Below are 23,322 nucleotides of genomic sequence, written 5' to 3'. Positions count from 1 at the left end.
ATATTTCAATTAATACACTCTGTTTAACGTTTTTTTTAGCAGGCATATTTGCCTGCTTGTTATACTGCAAGTCTGTGGAAATACACACGACTGGTTTCTTTCAGTCACACACAGCCGCACACACATTTACAGTAGTGAGGGCCTCTTTTTGCATTGTTTGCTTGCACATCGTCAGCACAGTTGAGTGGTTCAGTTTTGGTCTAAATATGTACAGGAATGAGATAAAGGTCAGGAATAATCTGGGACGCTCTCTGTGACTGTGGCAGCATGTCACTGCTCATCTGTCAGCACTGAATGTGTTTAGCATTTTAAAAATCATGCCGCCGCTCCAGCAAATCTCGGGATGGCTCTACAGCACAGCCATCATTTCCCTTGCTCTGCTTGATTAGCACCTGAACATTCCAGCATTTGTTATCTCCTCCGCCCTGACAGGCAAATTTGATTTCTCCTGGTTTGTGCTGAATAAAGAGATGGGGAATTGAATACGAATGAATTGCACCCACTGATTAATTTGCACACACTTCAGCGTCCAGTTCACTAAAGGAGTTAGCAGATCAGATACCGCGCATTGCACCAAGAAATGCTGTGCTGAATGCAATTTGTACTGACAATTTGTGCAAAAAATAGCTCAACGGTTCTGAATTTGCCCCTGAGTGCTTTTGCTTTCGGCTGATTTCTCTCTCTCTCCTCCAAATAAGCAGCGTCAAATTCATTTACTTGAACCGGCACGGCTTGCTTTTTTTCCCTCCTGTGTTTGCTAAAGTGGCTATTTGTGTGTGAGAGAAAGCAGAAAAGTGAGTGGAAAAGCTTTACACTGGCTGATTTGGACCGACAGCCAAGTGAGCCAAGGCTTTGCTTGTGTAATTTGGTCAGAACAGAGGATACTGGGAAAAGAGAAGCAGAGCGAATAAGGGGTTTATACCAATCTGCCAAATACGGAAAAAAAAAACTAAACTAAATAAAGGATCACTTTCTCTCTCTCTCTCTCACACACACACACACACACACACACACACCACTCTCTCAATTCATTATTTGCGTCATTTACTGTGTTTTTAACCACTTTATGGTTTGTTTTGTCTTCAGTTTTCACCAAAAACACTGTTTTTGCTGGAGTCGTGGGTGTTTTTGTTCTTGAACATTCACTTGAACATGTACTTGATTCAGTATCAGTGTTGGGGAAAGTTACTTTTAAAAGTAGTGCATTACAATATTGAGTTACTTTAACAAAAATCTAACTGCGTCACTTACTTTTTATGGAAAGTAATGTGTTGTATTACTTTTGAGTTACTTTTGTGTTACATTTCCTCACCTGGCTGAGGTTTGATCTCTTTCAGAACTTGCTGGTGTTTTTCATCTTTTTATAGTGAAGCTCTGCATTTACCTGCCACTTATATAACCTACCCCTTCATTTTCCTTTAGCAAAAGTGTAGGATAACATTGTATGGTACGTTGGTGTAGTGCTTTGCATCCATTTTTTACGGGTTTGTTTTTTATGCAAGTTTCTTGCAGTTGTCAAGAGTTTTACTTACATATAATCAACACTTAACAACAATCCACTTCTTCAGCTCGATGAGTTCAAAATAACAAGAATCCATGATAAAAATTTAAGTCTCCGGCCTGCCATTGTTTCTGTTTCTGACTGTAGTGATGACGGGCGATTCGCCAATAGGGTTGGGTATCGCTTTTAGATTATTTTGATACCGGTGCTAAATCGATACTTTTAAAACGATACCGGTGCCAAAACGTCGCCTGAACCGATACTTTTGAGCCACAAAATTATGGTGGATGACTCTAGAAAAATCTTTTATTTTACAAAATCTTTTTAAAAATTATTTTATTAGAACAATATAATTAAAGTTTAAAGTAAATGTCAATTCATATTTTATATATTTGAATTACATTAATACATTTCCTTTGATCATTTGTTGGTTAGCATGAATTTAAGATTTGCATTATGAAATTATATTAGATTACTACTAACCTGTGGAAAGGCTGTCATCAAAATACTGAACTCCTTTCCAGTTCAGAGGCCAGTTGTACTTTTAGGGGGCACATTTTACCATAAATCACAAAATACTTTAAAAATTACTCGAAGTCATTTGTTTTCATGCATCACTTTGCCGTCTTTATAAACAAGATAATTAAATAACTTAAACTCAAAATAATCTTCCTTGTTCAATATTTTGACAAGGAACTTTGTACTGGTGTAAGAGAACACATTTCTAACATTCAAAGAAATTCATGTACACCTGTAAACTTTAACAGGTAGGCCTACAGTTGAAGTCAATTTATTTTGCCCTCCCATTCATTTAAAATGATGTTTCTGAAAATTTTCACAGTGTTTGCTAAAATAATATTATTCTGGAGTCATAATAAGTTGCATTTCTCATTGTTTATTTTTTTAATAAAAGCTGTTTTTTTTTCAAAATAATTAAGGTCAGTATTATTAGCCTCCTTAAGAAATATTTACTGTATATTTTTGACTAATTATTTCAACTTTCGTAGTTAACTGATTAAGTATTTGAATTACACTTTAATCTCAATAATAGACTATGAAATACTTAAAGGGACTTTGTCTGAATACAACTGTCTTGCAAAATAACTAGTAAAATGTTATACTATACTAGTAAAATGCACTGACTGTCACCATGGGGAAGATAAAAAAGAAGATATTAGAAATTAAGCCTAGTTAGTTAAACTATTATGTTTAAAAATGTGTTGTAAATAAATCATGTGTTGAAGACGGAAATGAAAAATGAATGAAGGCAAAACTAAATGAGTTGAATATGACTTACATGAGCTTGACTAAAAACTACCTTTGATCAATGTGTTACGTTTGTTCTTTGGTACTTGCCAAGTATCCGAAGCTATTCAGTTACTAGAACAGTACACTGACTCATCTGCTGTGAAAAAAACAGACCTGATGATGATGATGATGATGATGAGTGTAAGCCGACTCTCTGTTCCCTCGCAGCACTTTCTTTCATTGAGTATGTGATTCAACCTGACTAGGGTCATTTTAATTATATTTTGTAAAAGCCAATTAAGCAAGTTAAAAAGTAACTTGAATTACCTTTTTAAAGTAACTCAAATAATATTACTTTTTTTTTTTAAAAAGTAATGTGTTAGTTTACTTGTTACTTTGGAAAAGTAATATTATCACATAGCACGCGTTTCTTATACCTTGTTACCCCCAACATTCAGTATAGTGAAACATTAGCACACATTAGAGTCTAAACGGTTTAGCACAAAATAATCAACAATTTTTATATATAATACTAGCATCAATTCCAGTAAGATGTTCAGAGTAGATAATGGTTCATTTTGGTTATGGATGCATTTGTGATTTGGTGTGTAAGATTGTTTGTCCTGATGCTATTGTCTGTGTGTTGATGCTTAAACTTGACACTCAGCAGTGTGTACTGTAAATAAAAGGATTATTTTGGATGAATTATGATAAACTGGTAGCATTTGGAAAAAGAAATGTGCTTCATAGTACTGAATGTACGCTTCAAACCTTGAAAGTAATTGAAAAAATATATCAGATAATATATCAATAATATAAAAGACCACTTAAGTGGATTTTAAGAGAAAACACATTTATGACTGTTAACACATCTAAGCTCACTCTGCAATAAGTTACAAAAAATACTTTAGAAAATATTTTTGAAATCATGTATTGATTTTTTTAACTAAAATACTAAAGCTCATCTATAACACATAGTTTATATTTGAACTATGGTTTGTTAGAAATTACATGTTTATATATTGTTAAATTGATAAAAAAATTCAGCCCTATCCTTATAATTGTGTCATTTCGGATTAATTTAAATGCATGGTGTATAAGTTTTAATGTTTCGTGTTTGTCATGAATTTTAGCAGTGCATTTTAACCATGTTTCAAAGACCACAGAAGTAATTAGTTACAAAATTACATATTAATGTGTGTTTAGTTCTTATTTAAGTAGATGACACTATAATTTTTTAATGAATTTTATTTACAAATTTTATCGCGCATTACAGTCAAAAAGACAAATACAATTATATTTTAAAAACTGTATTGATGATATCAACTTAAGCGCATACAATTAAATGAAAGAAAAAACATACCTACAAGTAAAAAGGTAAATATTAACGTGGCTTTACAAAAACTACAATTTTACAATCTGTTTTACACAATCCACTCTACTTTGAATTTAAGAAAGAAAAGGAGTCAAACTGGTTTGAATTAAACTGGGTAGATGAACCTCTAGAAAGTCTAATATTTTCCAACTTTAAGAAGGAGTGGATATTACAGTTCCACTGTGTTGGGGTTGGAGGTTTCTGATCCTTCCACTTAAGCAATATTAGTCGTTTGGCCAGGAGCACAATAAAAGCTATGCAATCCAATTTTATCAGATTATATGACAATCAATGTCAATCAGTGGGCAAGGAGAGATAGATATACCCCCAAAACAGATAAAGTTTTAAAAATAGTGTTCCAAAAGCAGTTAAGTTTTATACAAGACCAAAACATATGTGTATGAGTGGCTGGTGGAATTATAGCGATTACAAGCGAGATCTATATGCTGAAAGTGCTTTGAAAGCTTTAGGTTTGTCCAGTGTACACAATGTGCCATTTTGCACTGCAGAAGTCCATGTCTTGCATAAAACAGGAGCATTTTTAATATCCAAGCAAACCGATAAAATAAATGTATTTTTACAACCTTTAGAAGTCAAAAGTAGACTCAAAAAAAAAAAAAAGAAAAGCTCAAAGCATTTCACTGGAAAAAAAAAAAACAGGATCTATGGTCATTAAGTGATCAATAATCATGATGTGGTCAATAAGTCATGACAGCATATGTTTTTGTAACTTCAACTTATTTAAATGAGCTCATTGTGTTTCAACTTCAGCTTTTAAGTTCCACAAGAAGATTTCAGTCGGTTTAATGTAAAGTTAGCTGGAATTATTTGTAAAGATCAAAATTTATGGCAGCAACTACTTGACTAAAAGTACTGTGTATAGACCTCATTTACAGTTGTATTTAGTATACTTAGTCCACTTGAAGAAAAAACATTTTATTAGGTATAAATATAAGAGTTATTTGAGAAGAGATGCAGTTTTAAGAGAGACAAGAGTTCTATTTTAATTAAGGATTACAAGAACATTTCTAAAAAATCATGAAGTACATGGATAAAGAATGTATAAAAATACTATAAAAAGAGGAAGCACAGTGGCATGGACCAAGTGGTGTATATAACAGAACTAGCCATAGTGTATGAGCGTATGTGTGAATGAGAGAGTGTATGGATATTTCTCATTGATGGGTTGCAAATGGAAGGGCATTAGTCACATAAAAAATATGCCATAGTAATTTGCGGTTCATTCCGCTGTGGCGACCCCTGATAAATCAGGGACTAAGCCAAAGGAAAGTGAATGAGTGAATTCTATAAAAATAAGAATTATCAATTTTTACTTGCTTTCATTGGGACTTTCAACCAGCTTTACATCCCCATTCCCTGTGCATCTCTGTGTGTGGTTATTGAGTGTAGATTTGAGGGAGGTCAAGGCAGGCTGGTGGTACGTGCAGTAGGAAATGAGCATCTCTGGGGACGAGCTTTAATGGGACATCACTCTGTCTGTGGGAGAACGGCGAGTCGCAGCTGTTGCACACACACTCCAACACAGTGTACAGGAAAACGAGACTCTTGTTTCATAACTCGCAGGCTTTCGCAGAGAACGTGTCCTCTTTAAACATCTGCCATGTTTCAGATAAGTATGTCCATTGAAAAACTTTCACTCTATCTGGAAAATAATCACTTCCTGTGATCTGTGATTATATTCTCCAAGGTTCATTGAAAATATGTGCCTCAGCCTATTTATTTGAAAAAATGTATAAGTTGTTCCGGGTACATTGCACGTTTCAAATGTCGAATCCACTAGAAGGCACTGTATATTTTTGTGAAATTGAAATGTGTAACAAAGTGTTTGTTTTGTTGTATGTTTTAGAAATAAGTCCACCAGAAGGCAGGGCTTGTCATAGACATCACCAAACAAACCACTGGACTAAACCTGTCCCTTAACCCAACCAATAGTGTTGTCAAAAGCAAATGCAAGAGAAAAATAGTACTGTGACCACAAACATTCACCAGCCACTTTATTAGGTACACCTTACTAGTACCGGGTTAGACCCTCTTTTGCCCTCACAACTGGAAATACTCCTTAAAGATTTAGGTCCATATTGGCATGGTAGCATCAAGCAGTTGCTGCAGATTTGTCGGCTGCACATCCACGATGTCAATCTCCCATTCCACCTCATCCCAAAAGTGCTCTATTGGATTGAGCTCTGGTGACTGTGGAGGCCATTTGGGTAAAGTGAACTCATTGTCATGTTCAAGAAACCAGTCTGAGATGATTCACGCTTTATGACATGGCGCATTATCCTGCTGGAAGTAGCCATCAGAAGATGGGTACACAGTCATCATAAATGGATGGACATGGTCAGCAACAATACTCAGATAGGCTGTGGTGTTGACACGATGCTCAATTGGTACTAACGGGCCCAAAGTGTGCCAATAAAGTATCCCCCACATCATTAAACAATCACTACAATCCTGAAGCTTTATTACAAGGCAGGATGGATTTATGCTTTCATGTTGTGGACGCCAAATTCTGACCCTACCATCATAATGTTTTTCTAATCTTCTATTGTCCAATTTTGGTGAGCCTGTGCGAATTGTAGCTCAGTTTCCTGTTTTAGCTTACAAGAGTGGCACCAGGTGTGGTCTTCTGCTGCTGTAGCCCATCTGACTCAAGGTTTAACATGTTGTGCATTCAGAGATGCTCTTCTGCATACCTTGATTGTAATAAGTGGTTATTTGAGTTACTGTTGCCTTTCTATCAGCTCAAACCAGTCTGGCCATTCTCCTCTGACCTCTGGCATCAACAAGGCATTTGCACCAACAGAACTTCCCCTCACTGGATATTTTGTTTTTCTCAGACCATTCTCTGTAAACCCTAGAGATGGCTGTGCTTGAAAATCCCGGTACATCAGCAGTTTCTGAAATACTCAGACCAGCCCATCTGGCACCAACTACCATGCCACTTTCAAAGTCACTAAGATCACCTTTCTTATCCTTTATGATGCTTGGTTTGAACTGCAGCAGATCGTCTTGACCATGTCTAGATGCCTAATTGCATTGAGCTGCCATGTTGGAAAAAAAAGTGGCTGGTTATTGTAATTCTACCCTGACTTTACAGAATTTTTCTCTGTTTTGTGGAGTGCTTTTCTAAACTCAAACACGAGCGCTTTGCATGTCAAGTACAACACAGTACAAAGTGATCTACTGAGCTAACCAGAAAAGTTGTCCTTCTGAAGATAGTAAGGTGGAGCAAAGTTTTTATTTTTTTTTAATTATAGACATCGTTAGTTGTTTTTTAGTATTTTTTTTTTTTTTGGTGTTGTGCAAAGAACTGCATGAAATAACCCTTTATTTGTAAACAGTATGTCCCTGAAAATATAATTTGTGTGAAAATGAACAAAAGTTGTTGCCATTACACTGCCTCGTAGCATTTATTTTACCAAGAAAATGCACTTAACCATTTAAGTATTGAACAAAAAGTGCTTAATTGATAGGTAATTGATGTGTCTGTGCTCTTTTGATAATTGGACTGGATTCATAAAGACGAAAAAAAAATCCAAGACCAAGTCCAAGGCATTTGAAAAGTAGGATTATTTTTAAAATATATTTAAGTTTGTTTTTACTGTTTAACAAAATTGCTGTTTCCAATGACCCTGTGTTAGATTTTATAGTCTCTGTGGTGATGCAGTGATTGGAGGATGTCTGACCTTCGCACTGGTTGTTGTAAGTGAGGACATTAGGACACATTCTCTTTATATGCAAACCATCAGGGGATTGATTTCCATGCCAGCTGATTAACTCATGGGATGAGTGGTGGTTGCTATAGAGACTCTAGTTGATCAAATGTGGCCATTTTAATTGGATAGTCCCTGTGGCTCGCGCTCGAATGCCGATTGGTCGGTCGGTTGCTGTAAGGCACAGATGACAAATCATTGACCCAGGGAAATTGCTTCCTGTTCATCTGCCCTCAAGACCAGTCATAATGAAACCCTACACAGTTCATTAGCTGTCTGTAAAGGGTATTATTCCTTCTTGGGAGGGGGGATATGGGAATACAGTTGGGATGGGTTTTGCCGGCTGTACTCTTCACTCTTCCTTCTGTTCTCACCCAAACACATGGCCTTGTAGCATCCAGACTCAAGATGGCCAGCGTTTTCTCCTATGAATTGGCCTCAGTCTGGTGATGAGGAGGGGGTTGGGTTGAAAACTGTCTTTATTGTTGTCATACTGGTTAATTTGTTAAACTGAGGGTGTTGCAGAATGTTGCGTTTAGAAAGTGTTATAATGGAATCTGAATGCTGAATAGTTCATCCCAAAGTGAACATTTAGTGTTAATTATTTTACTGTTATATTGTTTGAACAAAAAATAACTAATAAAGTGTTAGATTTGTCTCAATAAAAGTATAGTTCAAGCAAAAATAACAAATTTTCCCATACAATATGTAGGTGATTATTTTTTGTTAGTATTATTTTTGAGCTTTTAGTTGAAACATGTGGTCGTTGGTGGTTCGTAAATGGTTACTTCCACTTTGACATTGGAAAAAAGGTCATCCAAGATGTACTCTATATGTGACTTTCTTTCTTTTGTAGAATATTTAAGAACATTTTTACCTGAAACCGTGTCCCTTGGTGTTTTATAAATCTATATTAAAGGTTCAAGACACCCTGGAGTACTTTTTTGAGATTTTAAAGGATTTGTGTGTGTTGAGCATCAGTTAAGACAATGTTATCACCTGTTAGCTTTAATTGTGGAGAAAACTGGATAATTTTCAGCTTTTGTCAGCTAATTTCAGCTTCCGAGTTTAAAATAATTTTTGGGGTGTGATCAAAATTGGTGACATAGCAACGATCTGCTAGTGGAGTGATAACATGTTGGTTTCTCATTATTATTCATAGCTGACTTTTCTTATGAGAAGACCCTGCTTCTTAATTATTCATGAGAGCATGTGCTTTCTGAAGGCAAGGCAGACCTGCGACCCAATGACTGGGTGAGTTTGTTTAAAATCCTCCAGATTACTGGCAGGGCTAATAGTTGAAATAGACAGGGCAAGAGACCTGCTGCACTGCTTTCTATTGTGTCTGCATTCAGACCCGGGTATTGAGGAGGAGAGAAGTCCTCATTTAGTGTTTATATAAACATGATTATCTTTTATAATGATATAAATTGTGGTTGTGTGTTTATGAAATTACGAATAACACATGTAGCAGGACAATAAATTATAATTTTTTTCTTTGCATTTTAACTTTGTAAACTTTAAAATCACGCATCTCCTCATGGTTTGTCTCGTTTTGTAAGCCAACCAACAATAGTTGTTCGCTCCCCTTTTTCTTCCTGCTCTGCTGGCCACGCCCACTCCTCCCTCTGCTCGCAGAGCTCCACGCCCATTATGATGAGGTAGACCTGAATCAAAAGAGGGGGGTTTCATAGCCCTTTAAAGTGGTCGTGAACTCTTATTTTCATTTTGTACTTTTTTCAGATGTTCGCTTGTATATAATCAAGATTTGTTTAAAATTGGTCAAACAAATTATTATGAATAGGTGTCATGGATTAGCAGTTAGTATATTTAAATGATTTGATTTGTAACAGGAGACAAAGCAATAGTGAAGATGTTATAAAAACAGTTAGGGGCCGATCACACTGAATGAGCCTTTATGTTCCAAAAACAAGAAAAAAAGGAGCGCGGTTCACTTTTTTATGTCGCTAGACAAAGACTGAACCAGCTGGGTATTTTGCGAAAGTGTTGCTGTTGATATTAATATAACTTTAATATCTAATATTATTGTGATATTCTAGATTTGTGAGTCATACAGCTCCTGATAACTCAGCAACCACAAGAGTCTCCTCCATCTTCAAAAGTCTCCCTTGTTGTCTTGACAACATAAACACTGCAGGCACCTCAATGGAAACCCAGCCTCTGCTTTCATTTGATTGGAGATTAAAACCGATGCGACTGATGTAACTCTGGGTTAAGTTTTTTCAACTGCGCACACACAGCGCACAAGGGCAAAAATGCGAGTTGCAGCAGGCTGTTAAAATGCAAGGGATGCAGGGTTAGGTATGCAGGGAGCATAAGCAGCGCACAAAAGGCTTGCGACCGTTAGTAAACCATTCAAAAAAGGCGACTCTATGCATAATGTGCATTCGTTGTGATTGGCCCCTTACTCACACTTATGTAGTGCAATATACAGTCAGATCCAATACAGTCAATGTAACATTATCCTTTAGTTTGAACATTTCTGGAAATCCAGCAATCAAATGTGTGTGGTTTGTGAATGAATGTGCTGTTAAATGAACTGAGCAGAGGAAGTGGCTCATTGCACAACCTGCCATTTTGGGAGATCCGCTTTAAAATAAGCATTTTTTAGACGAACAAAAATTATCTGAGTTCTGAAACTGACAGGATGTTTCTACAGTACATTGACCTCTTATATATTTAAAGATCAAGGGAATTTTAATTTGTCAGTTCATGACTCCTTTGAAAGAATTTTGTACTGATGGCTGATAACCATTGACTGGTCACACTTCATTTTGTTGGTCCGTTTGTTGAATTTAAGTTACATTGCATCTACATGTCCACTAATTCTTATTAGACTATAAGTAGACGGTCAGGTTGGGGTTAGGGTTAGTGTAAGTTGACATGTACTTGAAAAGTTTCTTATAGTCAGTTAAATGTCTGTTGAATGAGCAGTATCAGCAGATATTAAGCAGACAGTCTACTAATACTCAAATGAACCAAGAAAACAAATTTACCCATTGACTTTTTTTGTTTATTTAAAATGACAGTTTAGCCTAAATCTAACATAGTGTTATCATCTAACCATGCTCAGCAAAATTTTTTGTTTTTAAAAGATGTCTAATAGATGTCTTAACATAGTAATCTTGGCTAAAACAGGGCTGTCAGTGAAAATCTAATAGACGTCTAAGAATAGGCCAAAACTAGACTAGTCATCAAATAAACAGAAATGAATGACTACACATATAAAGTCTGTCTATTTGACGACTAGTCTAGTTTTGGGCTATTCTTAGAAGTCTATTTCACTGACAGCCCAAGTTTAGCCTTGTTTTAGCCAAGCTGTCTACGTTTAGATGTCTATTAGATGTCTATTAAACACAGAATTGTTTGCTGGGTGTCATTCCAAATCCATTTTAATCTTTAATTCAATACGAAAGAAAAAAATAATTATATAAAATAATTGTGAGTGCTCAATGGAGCTTTCAAACATTAGTCATTCACAGTCATTTCAGTGAATGTCTATAATTTTTTTTAAATCACCTTCTGTGTCTCAAGGAAAGCCATATGGGTCTGGAATTAGATGAAGGTTATCTATTTTCATTGTTGCTTGAACTATTGCTTTAAATAACTTAAAAGTGTCCTGAAGCAGCCTGATCTTTGAGTCGCAGTGAGTGCAGTGTAAGGACAGACGACATGCACCTCCGTGTCCAGCAGAGAGCCAGAACGCGACATATGTCCAATGTGTCATTCTCTACCAACGCAGCCAAAAGGGAAGCTGTGAAACTGTTGGTGTTTTATAAGCTAATGGCCTCTTGATTGACACCTATGGAAGCTATATTATTCCAACCACCTCCTGCTGCAAGTATTTCATCATTTTCTAGCAGAAAGTCACCGATTTCTATTAAAGGTTACAAATGCTGCAGCATCACAATGTTCTTTTTTTGGAGCGAGCATCTTCCTCTGCTGGAGATGAGTTATTATCAGAGCTTCTGTCAGCAGAAAAAACTTATAATAACAGAGCATCCACAGAATTCTTTGTTGCATTACTCTTGCCTTGGTGCAATTATTTATTCAAGAGCTGCCGTTGGCGTTCGCATGAGAATCTTTTACCGGATGCATTCTCAGCAGCAACCCAGCTGTGCTTTTCCACAAAATCCCGCCCTTTTGGTGACCCTATTGGGGGGAAAAGTCTTTTGCAGTATGGATGTCCATAAATATGAAGTAACTTTAGGCCAGATATCTCTACCTGTATGGTCTTTTTTCCCACATTACTCCTCTGCTCGTTGGCAGTCAGGTGTCATAGATTTATGGACACATGAATGTAGATAAATGGATCTTAATATGGCTCCAGATGGACGTGGATGTTAAACATCATCTGCTGGTCTTGATCTTCAAGGTTCATAGTGATTCTGGCAAAGAAAAGACCGTTGGTGCCAAGGACCACAGTTGCTCACCTCGGTCTGGGACTGCAGCCTTTTCAAACACATTCCCCCTTCAATGGCTTTTCCAGTGCCTTATTTTATATGGCATGAAAAACACAATCCCAACATTCCTTCTGAAGCAATTGCTTGCTTTTTTACCTTCTCAGTCTTCATTTTGGTAAGAATGAGATTCATATAGCATCAGTTATAGTTAGGAGTGCTTGATTGTGGTATTTTATAGATATACTAAGGGTTTGATGTTTGATATTTATGATACAAAAATGTTATAAAGGACTCACAAACTGCCCAGCAAAAAGTTTTCTTCAGTGTCTCTTGATCTGTCAGAAATCATTCCAATATGGTGATTTGGTGCTCAAGTAGGAGTAAAAAAAGTAGCAGAAAGTAGAAAAAGTACACTTTATCATATATTTTTGGTTTAGCACACTTGCATCAATGAAGTATAGTTTCGTTTTAACCACTGCATGTGGACACCTTTAGGCAACACGGTGGCTCAGTGGTTAGCACTCACGTCTCACAGCAAGAAGGTCTCTGCTTGAGTCTCAGGTAGGCCAGTTGGCATTTCTGTGTAGAGTTTGCATGTTCTCCCAATGTTGGTGTGGGTTTCATCCGAGTGCTCCACAGTCCAAAGACATGTGCCAAGTTTCTTTCTGAAACACAAGCATGTGCATAGGTCGTTGCCATGTATACAAGCTGAAAGATTAAGGGCTCTATTTTGATGATCCATGCGCAGAGCGCAAAACGCAGGGCGCAAATGCTTTCAGGGTGTGTCAGAATGCATTTTTGCTAATTTAAGGACGGAAAAATCCGCTTTGCGCCATGGCGCATGGTCTAAAAGGGTTGAGTTTACTTTCCTAATGAGTTATAGGTGTGTTTTGAGAATAAACCAATCAGAGTCTCATCTCCCAATTCCTTTAAGAGCCAGCTGCGTCGCGCCATAAGCACATTTGCTATTTACAGGACGTAAAGTAAGTGGAAGTGGAAAAAATGAGCATTTCACAAGCAAACAGTTAACAGTTAACAGTTTTTTTAACAGAAAACAGTTAAACAGAGCTACCGCGCAAGAAAGAGAGATAAATTATCTACTTTCACTTTCGCTCTCGTGAAAAGGGAAACATTTCAGCACAGACATCAATTAGCCTATAAATAATTAATTTCATTTGATAAGCGCAAATATTCGTTTCAAAACTATTTCTAAATTCAGTTCTAATTTCCAGCAAGCAAATAAATGAACAATTATAACGAAGTGTGTTTAAAAACCTAAAACATATCCTAAAACACATGCTGTGCCCCATTTGGTCTAAAACCTGCAGGTGGGCAAATCTAAGCTTGTTTTTATTAAAACAAATATAAATATGGATATAATAAATAATACTGCTAATAATAATAACATTATACAAAAGCAAATTGTTATGAATGAACTGCAAAAGCCTCCCGAGATGAAGAAGACATAAAAGCAGTGATTTTTCATATTTATGTAGGCTAGAAAATAATATGTTTAGTAATATTTTAATTCTTTATATTTATATCCTATATAAATTCTTATTATATCATATATATATATCCTTAATATTTACATTTTTTCATATGTAAAGATATTTGCGTATTGCTCTACATCTTGGCTATTAAGCAGTGTGTAAGCGAGGCGCAACTCTGCACTGTTTAGATCGGGTTAGTTTTGGTCTAATGAAAAATCTATTGTAGTTTCTCAAAATAGCAACGCGCCAGCAGTGCGCCTCAGAACGCCTTCCTTTTTAGACCAGAACGCCTATGGGCGCACATATGAGCGCAAATGCATTTGCTATTTAAACAGCGTGGTGCAAAACAGCAAAACGACACTTGCATCAAGCTGAAACTAGCAAATAACATTTGCGCACCTTGCGCTGCATTGCGCCGGGTGTATGAAAATGCCCTAATACTGTGATTATTGATAACTGATAATTAATGCTCTGGCATGAGGTGAGCTAATCGCAGGAAGGATAATATGGATAGCCAAAAGAAGGAATTGAAAAGCCTGATTAAAAGATGGCCATTTTAGAACGGCCATCAAGTTAGATGTGTTCGAATGTGGCAGACTGACAGATTTTTTTTAGAAGACAACAACCGCACATGAACTGGAGGTTAAGGTTAACATCGCAATAATAGCAAAATTTACATGCATGTGACAAATTCTTATTTATATTAAAGACTATTATTATTATTATGATGTCTCAAAGACAGAAAGGACAAATTGGCTGGAGAGAAACCATCTAGCAAATACATGCTGTAGCAACACAAGGAAAACCCTTCCAAACACCATTAACAACTGCACAGGAAGGCTTTCCCAACCACACACACACACACACACACACACTTGTAGTTTATATCCATCCATCTATCTTCATCATCATGTCACATTCTCTGATATGCCATGCAGTACAATCATTAGAGCAAATCTTCAGATCAGGGTTGCTATAGTTACTCTGAGCGTGTTTATGAGCATCTAGATGAGCTTTTGGTGCATGCTTTTCTTACAGACCCGCAGATTTAGCTGGATGCCACATGCTGGTGCCCGCATGCTTTTTAGCAGATGTCAGAGATGTGCTCGTGCTGAGAGACTCATAAGTGATCTGCTGCTGGAAACCAATGATCCATAGGCTTCATTACACCCTCAATGCAGAACTGCCTTGTCTTGCTGTGGGTTCTATATTATTTTTTTTTCTGTCATTTGATGATTTATGTAACTGATTGTGATTTTCGATTAGTCATTTCTGGGATTGAATGTGATGATGTTGAATTTTTTTGTACTACAAATCTCCATTCTTGAATCTAATCATTCACTCTCTCTCTTTTTCTTCAGGCAACAATCACCAGAGCCAAACAAGTGTTCAGGTAGGATCCACTTATTTGTTTGACTTTTTGCACAGTTTTTAATCATGCTTGTGGTTTTACAGAGGGTATTTGTTAACAGATTTGAGATAAATATCCCAAGTAATAATAATAATAATATAAAGGGTTCCCCTCATTTGGATTTTAATAGTAATAGACAAGTAAAAAAAAATTAAATAAAAATATTTATATGTACACGCACACACACACACACACACACACACGCACGCACGCACGCACGCACGCACGCACGCACGCACGCACGCACGCACGCACGCACACACACACACACACACACACACACACTATATATATATAGATAGATAGATAGATTTTATGAGGGGTTTAAGCACAGTTGTGTGAATATAGACAGCATCTAATGCTAAAAAAATGTATAATAATTATTTATATTTATTTTTATAAATATTTTTTATAATCACACTTGAGAAAACAGTTTGCAGAAACACTTTAATTGAAATTCTCTCTTTGTAGATACCCTTAGAGGGGAAAAGCCCCACCCATTAGTGATGATCTCTCCCTCTTAAGCATAAACTCTCCTTCTGAGACACTTCTTTTAGAAATTTTTTGTCAGGTAGTCTTGTCTTGAATCTGCTGCTATGCTGAGGCATAGGAGTTTGTTGCCCCGCCCACTTTGGAAAAGAGCACAGTCTCATTTGAATTTAAAGTGACAGTCATCAAAATGGCACAATTAGGATCAAAGCCTTAAAGGGGCAGTTTCAGAGTTATAAAAATTATTTGTGTGATATTTTGAGCTGAAACGTCACATACACACTCTAGGGACATCAGAGGCTTCTTTTACGTCTCGTGAAAGTCCCCATTAAAGTAAACAAAAACACATTTTAATAGGCAACAAAAGGAAAATGTAACTCAAAAATATTACATTTGCTTTTTGTGATTGTTTCAGAAATGAAAACAATAAATTCTAATAATAAACAATTAATTATTATTATTGCTGTTGTTATATACAGTGCATACAGAAAGTATTCATAGTGCTTTACTTTTCCCACATTTTTTCATGTCACAGCCGTATTACAAAATGGATTCAATTAATTTATTTCTTCAAAATTCTACACACAATACCCCATAATGACAATGGGGAAAAAAAGATTTTTTGAAATTGTTGCAAATTTATTAAAAATAAAAAACCTGAAAATTCACACGTACATAAGAATTCACAGCCTTTGCTAAATACTTTGTTGATGCACCTTTGGCAGCAATTACAGTCTTAAGTCTTTTTGAATGTGATGTCACAAGCCTGGCACACCTGTCTTTGGGAATTTTTGCCCAATCCTCTTTGCAGTGCCTCTCAAGCTCTATCAGGTTGGATGGGTAGTGACAATGTGCAGCCATTTTCAGATCTCTCCAGAGTTGTTCAATAATATTTAGATCTGGGCTCTGGCTAGGCCAATCAAGCCATTCTCTGAGTTGTGTGCTTTGGGTCATTGTCCTGCGTGAAGAGGCACCGTCGGCCCGGTCTAAGGTCAAGAGCACTCTGAAGCAGGTTTTTGTGTGGAGTTTGCATGTTCTCCCTGTGTTCGCGTGGATTTCCTCCAGGTGCTTCGTTTTCCCCCGCAGTCCAAAGGCATGCGCTATAGGTGAATTGGGTATGCTAAAATTGTCCATAGTGTAAGTGAGTGAATAAGTGTTTATGGATGTTTCCCAGTGATGGGTTGTAGCAAGAAGCGTCTGCTGCTTAAAAATATATGCTGAATAAGTTGGCGGTTCATTCCGCTAAGGCGACCCCAGATTAACAAAGGGACTAAGTCGAAAAGAAAATGAATAAATGATTAAATAATAGATTTCCTTATCATTCTGTGTTCAAATGAAACCTACACTAGTGAAACCAATATTTAGACAGTGAGACACTGTGCACTGTTTAACAGCCATTAATTAAGAATCAGCTGTTATGTAAATGCCTACGCTCCTGTCACATTTGCATAGTTTCCAAAGTTGCACAATTGGCTTTTTCATCTCGTGCAAACCCACACTTCGTCCTCTGGTATGCATTAACTATGCATTTTAAGAGTAGCATGACTACATTTCCATATTTAAAAAGCTCAAAGTGGAAATAATTCCAGCATGAAGACTTCAGAAAGAATGCCAACTTCGTAGTCCTTGTGGATTTGAGTGGCTTTCTGTTCTTTCCATTTCTTATCGGAGAGTTTGAGCGAGGAAAACTCACCCTGAACTGTTCATCTCCTCTCATAGAGCAAATCAGAAGCACAGCCCGGGCCTCGGTCTCCACTGGGGTGCCAGCCATTCGATTGTTATCTGTCTATTCAGCTTGTGGAGGTGTCCACCCATCACACATTATCCTGGACGAGGACTCGGTTTAATCTGGCCTGCATTTTTGGATGACGGTCAAATGAAACTAGCCTACATGTTTGAATTGCTGAGCAAAAAGTCCAAGAGCCATTTGTTGTGAAGCAGACGTGTTCACTGCAGTAGCGCATGACAGGGTGGCGTTTCTGCGCTCTTCTCTGCCCCCTTGTGGCTGTTGATTATTTAAAAGTGTTTGGATACAGTGTTGTAGCTCAGTGAGGGGGGATTGCAAGTTTGTTTCATGGCGTCATTTGGATCTGAGATTTAATCTGTCCAGAATTTCACACTTACATACAGTTGGTCAACAATATGAGTCTGGATCTGGAACAAAAACTAATAAGGCTTCAGATCTGTTCAGTTAAAGGCATAGTTCAAGCAAAAAAGAAATTCTGCTGCTTATTTAATTACCCTCAAGCCATCCAAGATGTATATATTAGGGGTGTCCCCCAATCATGATTTACATAGTAATCTTATCTTTATTACACTGTCAAATTATATAGCTTTGGGGGGATGTTTGCAATATCAATAAATTAATAAAATAAATAATAAAAAAATAATAAAATAAATAATAATAATATTTGAAACGTAACGTATATTAGTAATAAATTTAAAGGATAAAGATTTCATTAAAAAATAAAAAATTAAAATTAAATTAAAATTAAATAAAAAAAATTTTAAAGGCCATAAAGTGCAGAATGAATGTGTGCAAAGTGCCTAAAGTGCAGGGAACATGTATTCAAAAAAATCTTCAATAGATTACACTGATTGAAAAATAAAGAAACTATTAAAACTATGAAAGTATTGACTGAATGTTTTTTACCTTTAGATAATGCTAATGTGGTACGGCTGTGCCAAAAGTGCAATCTCTCAAGTGTGTTCATTAATTCTTCAAAAACCTTCACTTTCCATGTTATTTAGCAGCAACTTCTTAAAAAAAACATGAAAATAAAACCTGACACTAAACTTTTGACCAATAGTGTACATGCAAATCAAACATAAAACCTGTGGACTAGTGAAGCGAAAGTCTATCTGTGCAAGACACTGTACTTTACATACATTACTACCTGTTCAGATTATTTTACAAACCACTTATTTTGCTTTAGAAGACCTCCATTTATTGTCAGAAGCAACTAGTGTTATTTTTTAATTGTTAATGATTTATAAACTAGGCAACGCAGTGGCGCAGTAGGTAGTGCTGTCGCCTCACAGCAAGAAGGTCGCTGGGTCGCTGGTTCGAACCTCGGCTTGGCTCAGTTGGCGTTTCTGTGTGGAGTTTGCATGTTCTCCCTGCGTTCGTGTGGTTTTCCTCTGGGTGCTCCGGTTTTCCCCACAATCCAAAGACATGCGGCACAGGTGAATTGGGTAGGCTAAATTGTCTGTAGTGTATGAGTTGGTGGTTCATTCCGCTGTGGCGGCCCCGGATTAATAAAGGGAATAAGCCGACAAGAAAATTTAATTAATCATTTATAAACTTTTATTTTTTGATTGCATTTTATGAATACCCACTGACCACAGTTTCAGCAACAACAAAAAAAAAAAAACAGGAACAATGTTCTACTGACAAAAAAGTACATCTTTGATGGTCTGAGAGTGAGTAAATTAACATCAGGTCTTCATTTTTTTTGGGTGAAGTTTCCCTTTAAGCTGATTTGTTCTGCTGATTCTATCAAGTGCAAAGGTCTTTTTTGTTAACCATGATCAGACGTCCAACTGTTTTGTCCTTTTCTCCTCCCCCATTCTTTCTCTGTTTCTCTCTTCATTTTTTTGGTGTCCATCCTCTGCAGCGAGGTGCATTTGGTCGATGAAGGCTACTCATCATTGTGATGTATAATGGCTCCTGCGTTGAGTGCTGTGTTGGGGTCAGGAGCCGCGGGGTCAGAGGTCGCGGGGGCGGCGGTTTTGGCTAAAGGGGAGCTGGCACTTGTAGGCACGATCACAGGACTCACTGCCTTCCTGCTGCTCTCCGTCCTGCTGCTGCTGCTATGCGCCAGTTGCCAGGGGTGAGTAATATTAAAACGTCTCTATTCTTTGATCCTAATGAGATCTTTTATTTCTATATATTATATGAATATGAGTTCTGATTAAATTTGCAGACTGGCCAGTAGATAATAGTGATATAATATAAGATATTAATTCTGTTGAATGTTCTGTTCAAATGGTTTGTATGTTTAAAAAGATTGAATTTGTGCTATTATGATGTGTTTGCACTTTTTCAATTTTGGTTTAATTAAAACACACTCTGGTTTGATGACTGTACTGCCAATTGAACATTACATACAAAACAAGCAGACTGAGACTCCTTAAAAGAAAATACGAATGCAGCTTTGATCAAAGGCATCTAAATGAACCAAAACCAGAAGATAATTTCTTTAGATTCGACCATGAAAATATTTATTGAATGCTTAACTATATCTGTATTTTTTCTGTTATAGTCATGGATCTCATGACAGTTCAATATATCCGCTTGTTAAGTGTGACGCGAAAAGGGCTTCAAGGTCAAAACGCTTTATCAAACTGAATGGGGAGGCTCAACAAATTGTAATAATAAACGTTTACAAAGTGATGTAATACTTTCAAAATCACGATTGTAATAAATATATATATATATATATATATCTAATATCCGATAGCCAGAAAGTGATTAATTTTTTATAAATTGTTAAAATATTGGTGTCTGTGATGCAGCACTTCCAGAGACTGTTATCGGTCACACTTTACAATAAGGTTCATTAAATAATGTTACTTAAAGCATTTACTAACATAAACAATACATTTACTACAGTATTTGTTCATGTTAGTAAACATTAGTTAAGGAAAATACAGTAGTTCATTGTTAGTTCATGTTAACTCACGGTGCATTAACTAATGTTAACAAGCATGAGTTTGGATGTTAATAATGCATTAGTAAATGTTCAATTATGATTAATGAATGCTGTACAAGTGTTGTTGATGATTAATTCATGTTCATGTGCATTAACTAATGAACCTTATTGTAAAGTGTTACCCTGTTATCTAAACCATGGAATTATAAATCAAATTCACTTTAATGTGTGATTTGTGTGAATGTGTGACTTAAAAGTGGTCATAAATGAATATTTTCAAAAATCAAATAAGTAGCAGCTTGGACCCGGAAACAGTATTCCATACGTCAGAAATTAACAAGCGGATAAAGGTGTCAGAAATGTCTTTGCAGCAGACTTTCTTTTGTGTGTGTGATGAAGGAATTCCTTCTGCAGTGTTGATGCCTTTACACATTACAGTATAATCTTTTCAGAAGTTTGCAACTGATATAAATACCATCACAAGAACTGCACACACATAAAATAAGCACATTCAGCTTCGGGTGTTCAATAAATTACTTTGCAAAATACTAATAATATTGGAAGTCAGAATTATTAGCCCCCCTGGTTTATTTTTCCCCAATTTGTTTAACTGAGAGAAGATTTTTTCAACACATTTCTAAACATAATAGTTGTATTAACTCATTTCTACTAACTGCTTCCTTTTATCTTTGCCATGATGACAGTAAATAATATTTGACTAGATATTTTTCTAGACACTTCTATACAGCTTAAAGTGACATTTAAAGGCTTTACTAGGTTAATTAGGTTAACTAGGCAGGTTAGACTAGTTGGGCAAGTTATTGTATAATTATGGTTCTGTAGGCTATCGAGAAAATATAGAGCTTAAAGGGGCTAATAACTTTGACCTTAATTTTTTTTTTATTAAAAACTGCTTTTATCTTAGCCAAAATAAAACAATTAAAACTTTCTTCAGAAGAAAGAATATTATCAGACATACTTTGAAAATTTCCTTGCTCTGTTAAACATTATTTGGGAAATATTTGAAAAAGAAAGTAAAAAAATCAAATGGGGGCTAATAATTCTGACTTCAACTGTATATATTGTTGTTATAATTTAAATGTTAACGTTAAATCTTAAAAATAACTGTGATTGCTATGTAAGTGAATATATATAATGTTTTAACATGAACACATTCTTAGTTTTTGGTATTGTGTCCAATAATAATAAAAAAAATAGTAGTAAAGAAACAAATAAATGAATAACAATCAATTTTAAATGTATATATAGGTGTCAGAAATGTGTCAGAGATTCCTTTTGCAGTTTTGATGCCTTTACACCTTTACACATACAGTATAAGCTTTTTACACATTGTAAACTTTTCAGGAGTGCAACTGATATAAATACCATCACAAGTACTGCACACACATAAAATAAGCACTTTCAGATTGGGACGGTCAATAAATTAGTTTAAAGGTTAAATCTTATGAATAGCTGTGAATGCTAAGTGAATCAGTATTATATATTGAATTTTCTAACATGAACACATCCTCCATTTTTGATATTGTGTCCAATGATAAGGAAAAAATAGTAGTAAAGTAACAAATAAATATATAATAATGGCCTTGGTGATAAAAATCTCAATATATTTTGCAGGCTTGTATGTCCTGATGAAAATTAGGATAAATAATATTTGGAATTATTACTAAATATGAATAATAATACGTTTTCCAGCATGGTGCTGGGTTGCGGCTGGAAGGGCATCAGCTGCATAACCATATACCGGAGTAGTAATTCAGCTGTAGCGACCCCTGATAAATCAGGGACTAAGCCAAAGAAAACTGATTGATATAATAACTGAATAATAATAATAATAATACATATATTATATACTAATAATACTACAACATAGCATAAACACTAAGACAATATCTTATTTGAAATAGTAATTTTGATTTTAATATTTAACCAGCAGTAAACTCTCAATGGTGATTGTTTTTGGGTGCAGATAAAGCTTAATCCTTGTTTTGCTGCTATATTAAATGTGATTTGCCGTCTAGAACAAAGCTTAGTTTGTGTCTTGGAATGTTGACGTAGACAAAAAGCCTCAGATAACAGATTCACAAAACATGGCCAGACCTACAAACTTAATCGCAATTTTTCAGTAATGCTCTTCCTCTCGCTCCGCAGGCAGAAAAAAGGGGGGCCGCCGGGAGACCACGAAAACCTGATGAATGGGGTAAGCATGTGCTTCCACGGTGCTTTTCATCGGTGAGAGTTTAGCCTGTGCTGCCTCATCGCGGCTCAGACAGAGCCTTGCCGAACGAGTCCTCGATTTGAATTCAAAAGGCATTTTCAATTACACGCAGCCCCAAAGAGTGTGCGAACCATCTTTAAGAGCGTTTCAGTCATGCGAATGTGTGACCGCTGTGCTCGAGGGCCTGGTAAAGTTGGAGAGAACTGACAGAAGAATGGACGGTCATTGTGAAGCCTGGGGTTTGTGGGAGGAAAGCATGAAGCGGACGCATTAACATTTTTGTTTGGCTGCAGGGAGATGAGAAACTTCATGCATGAGTCGCCTTTCTTTTTGGGTCTGCTGCATATATGTGGGTGTCTTCTGTCAAATGATCATTCGAGAGAAGAGTTCAAGAGTTCACGAGATGTTTAGCAATCTAGAGATTAGTGTGACCTACTGAGGGCACAATTGACTGCAGACACACACACACACACACACACACACACACACAGACATATAAACAGCTGTGTAAGGAGTATCTGTGGGGTTGTGACTGTTATTAAAAAAGCATGACAGTTCATGGCTTGTTGACCAACTGTTGAAGGCTTCTGGAACTCGTACAGTGAATTATTAGCCCCCCTGTATTTTCTCCCAATTTCTGTTTTAATGGAAAGAAGATTTTTTCCAACACATTTCTAAACATAATAGTATTAACTAATTTCTAATAACTGATTTCTTTTATATTTGCCATGATGATTGCACGTAAAATTGAGCTGG

At 36.3% G+C, this 23,322-nt stretch overlaps 2 protein-coding genes across 2 annotated transcripts in view; both read left to right on the top strand.

Moving 5' to 3' along the window:
• hpca (hippocalcin) overlaps window positions 1–23,322 on the top strand; it is an 802,589-nt gene that overhangs the window by 634,457 nt on the left and 144,810 nt on the right. The gene's annotated exons all lie outside the window — the stretch shown is intronic.
• Window positions 1–23,322, top strand: part of pag1 (phosphoprotein membrane anchor with glycosphingolipid microdomains 1) — a 101,820-nt gene that overhangs the window by 55,193 nt on the left and 23,305 nt on the right. Inside the window, exons 2-4 of the mRNA XM_003200612.7 lie at window positions 15,137–15,168; window positions 19,293–19,508; window positions 22,500–22,548. Coding sequence (XP_003200660.2) covers window positions 19,339–19,508; window positions 22,500–22,548 — 219 coding nt within the window. The 5' untranslated portion in view covers window positions 15,137–15,168; window positions 19,293–19,338. The remainder of the gene's footprint in view (window positions 1–15,136; window positions 15,169–19,292; window positions 19,509–22,499; window positions 22,549–23,322) is intronic.

The sequence above is a fragment of the Danio rerio genome, chromosome 19 (genome assembly GCF_049306965.1).
Source record: "Danio rerio strain Tuebingen ecotype United States chromosome 19, GRCz12tu, whole genome shotgun sequence".
NCBI lineage: Eukaryota > Metazoa > Chordata > Actinopteri > Cypriniformes > Danionidae > Danio > Danio rerio.
The sequence above is the reverse complement of the archived record's forward strand: the minus strand, read 5'-3'. Positions and strand labels throughout refer to the sequence as shown.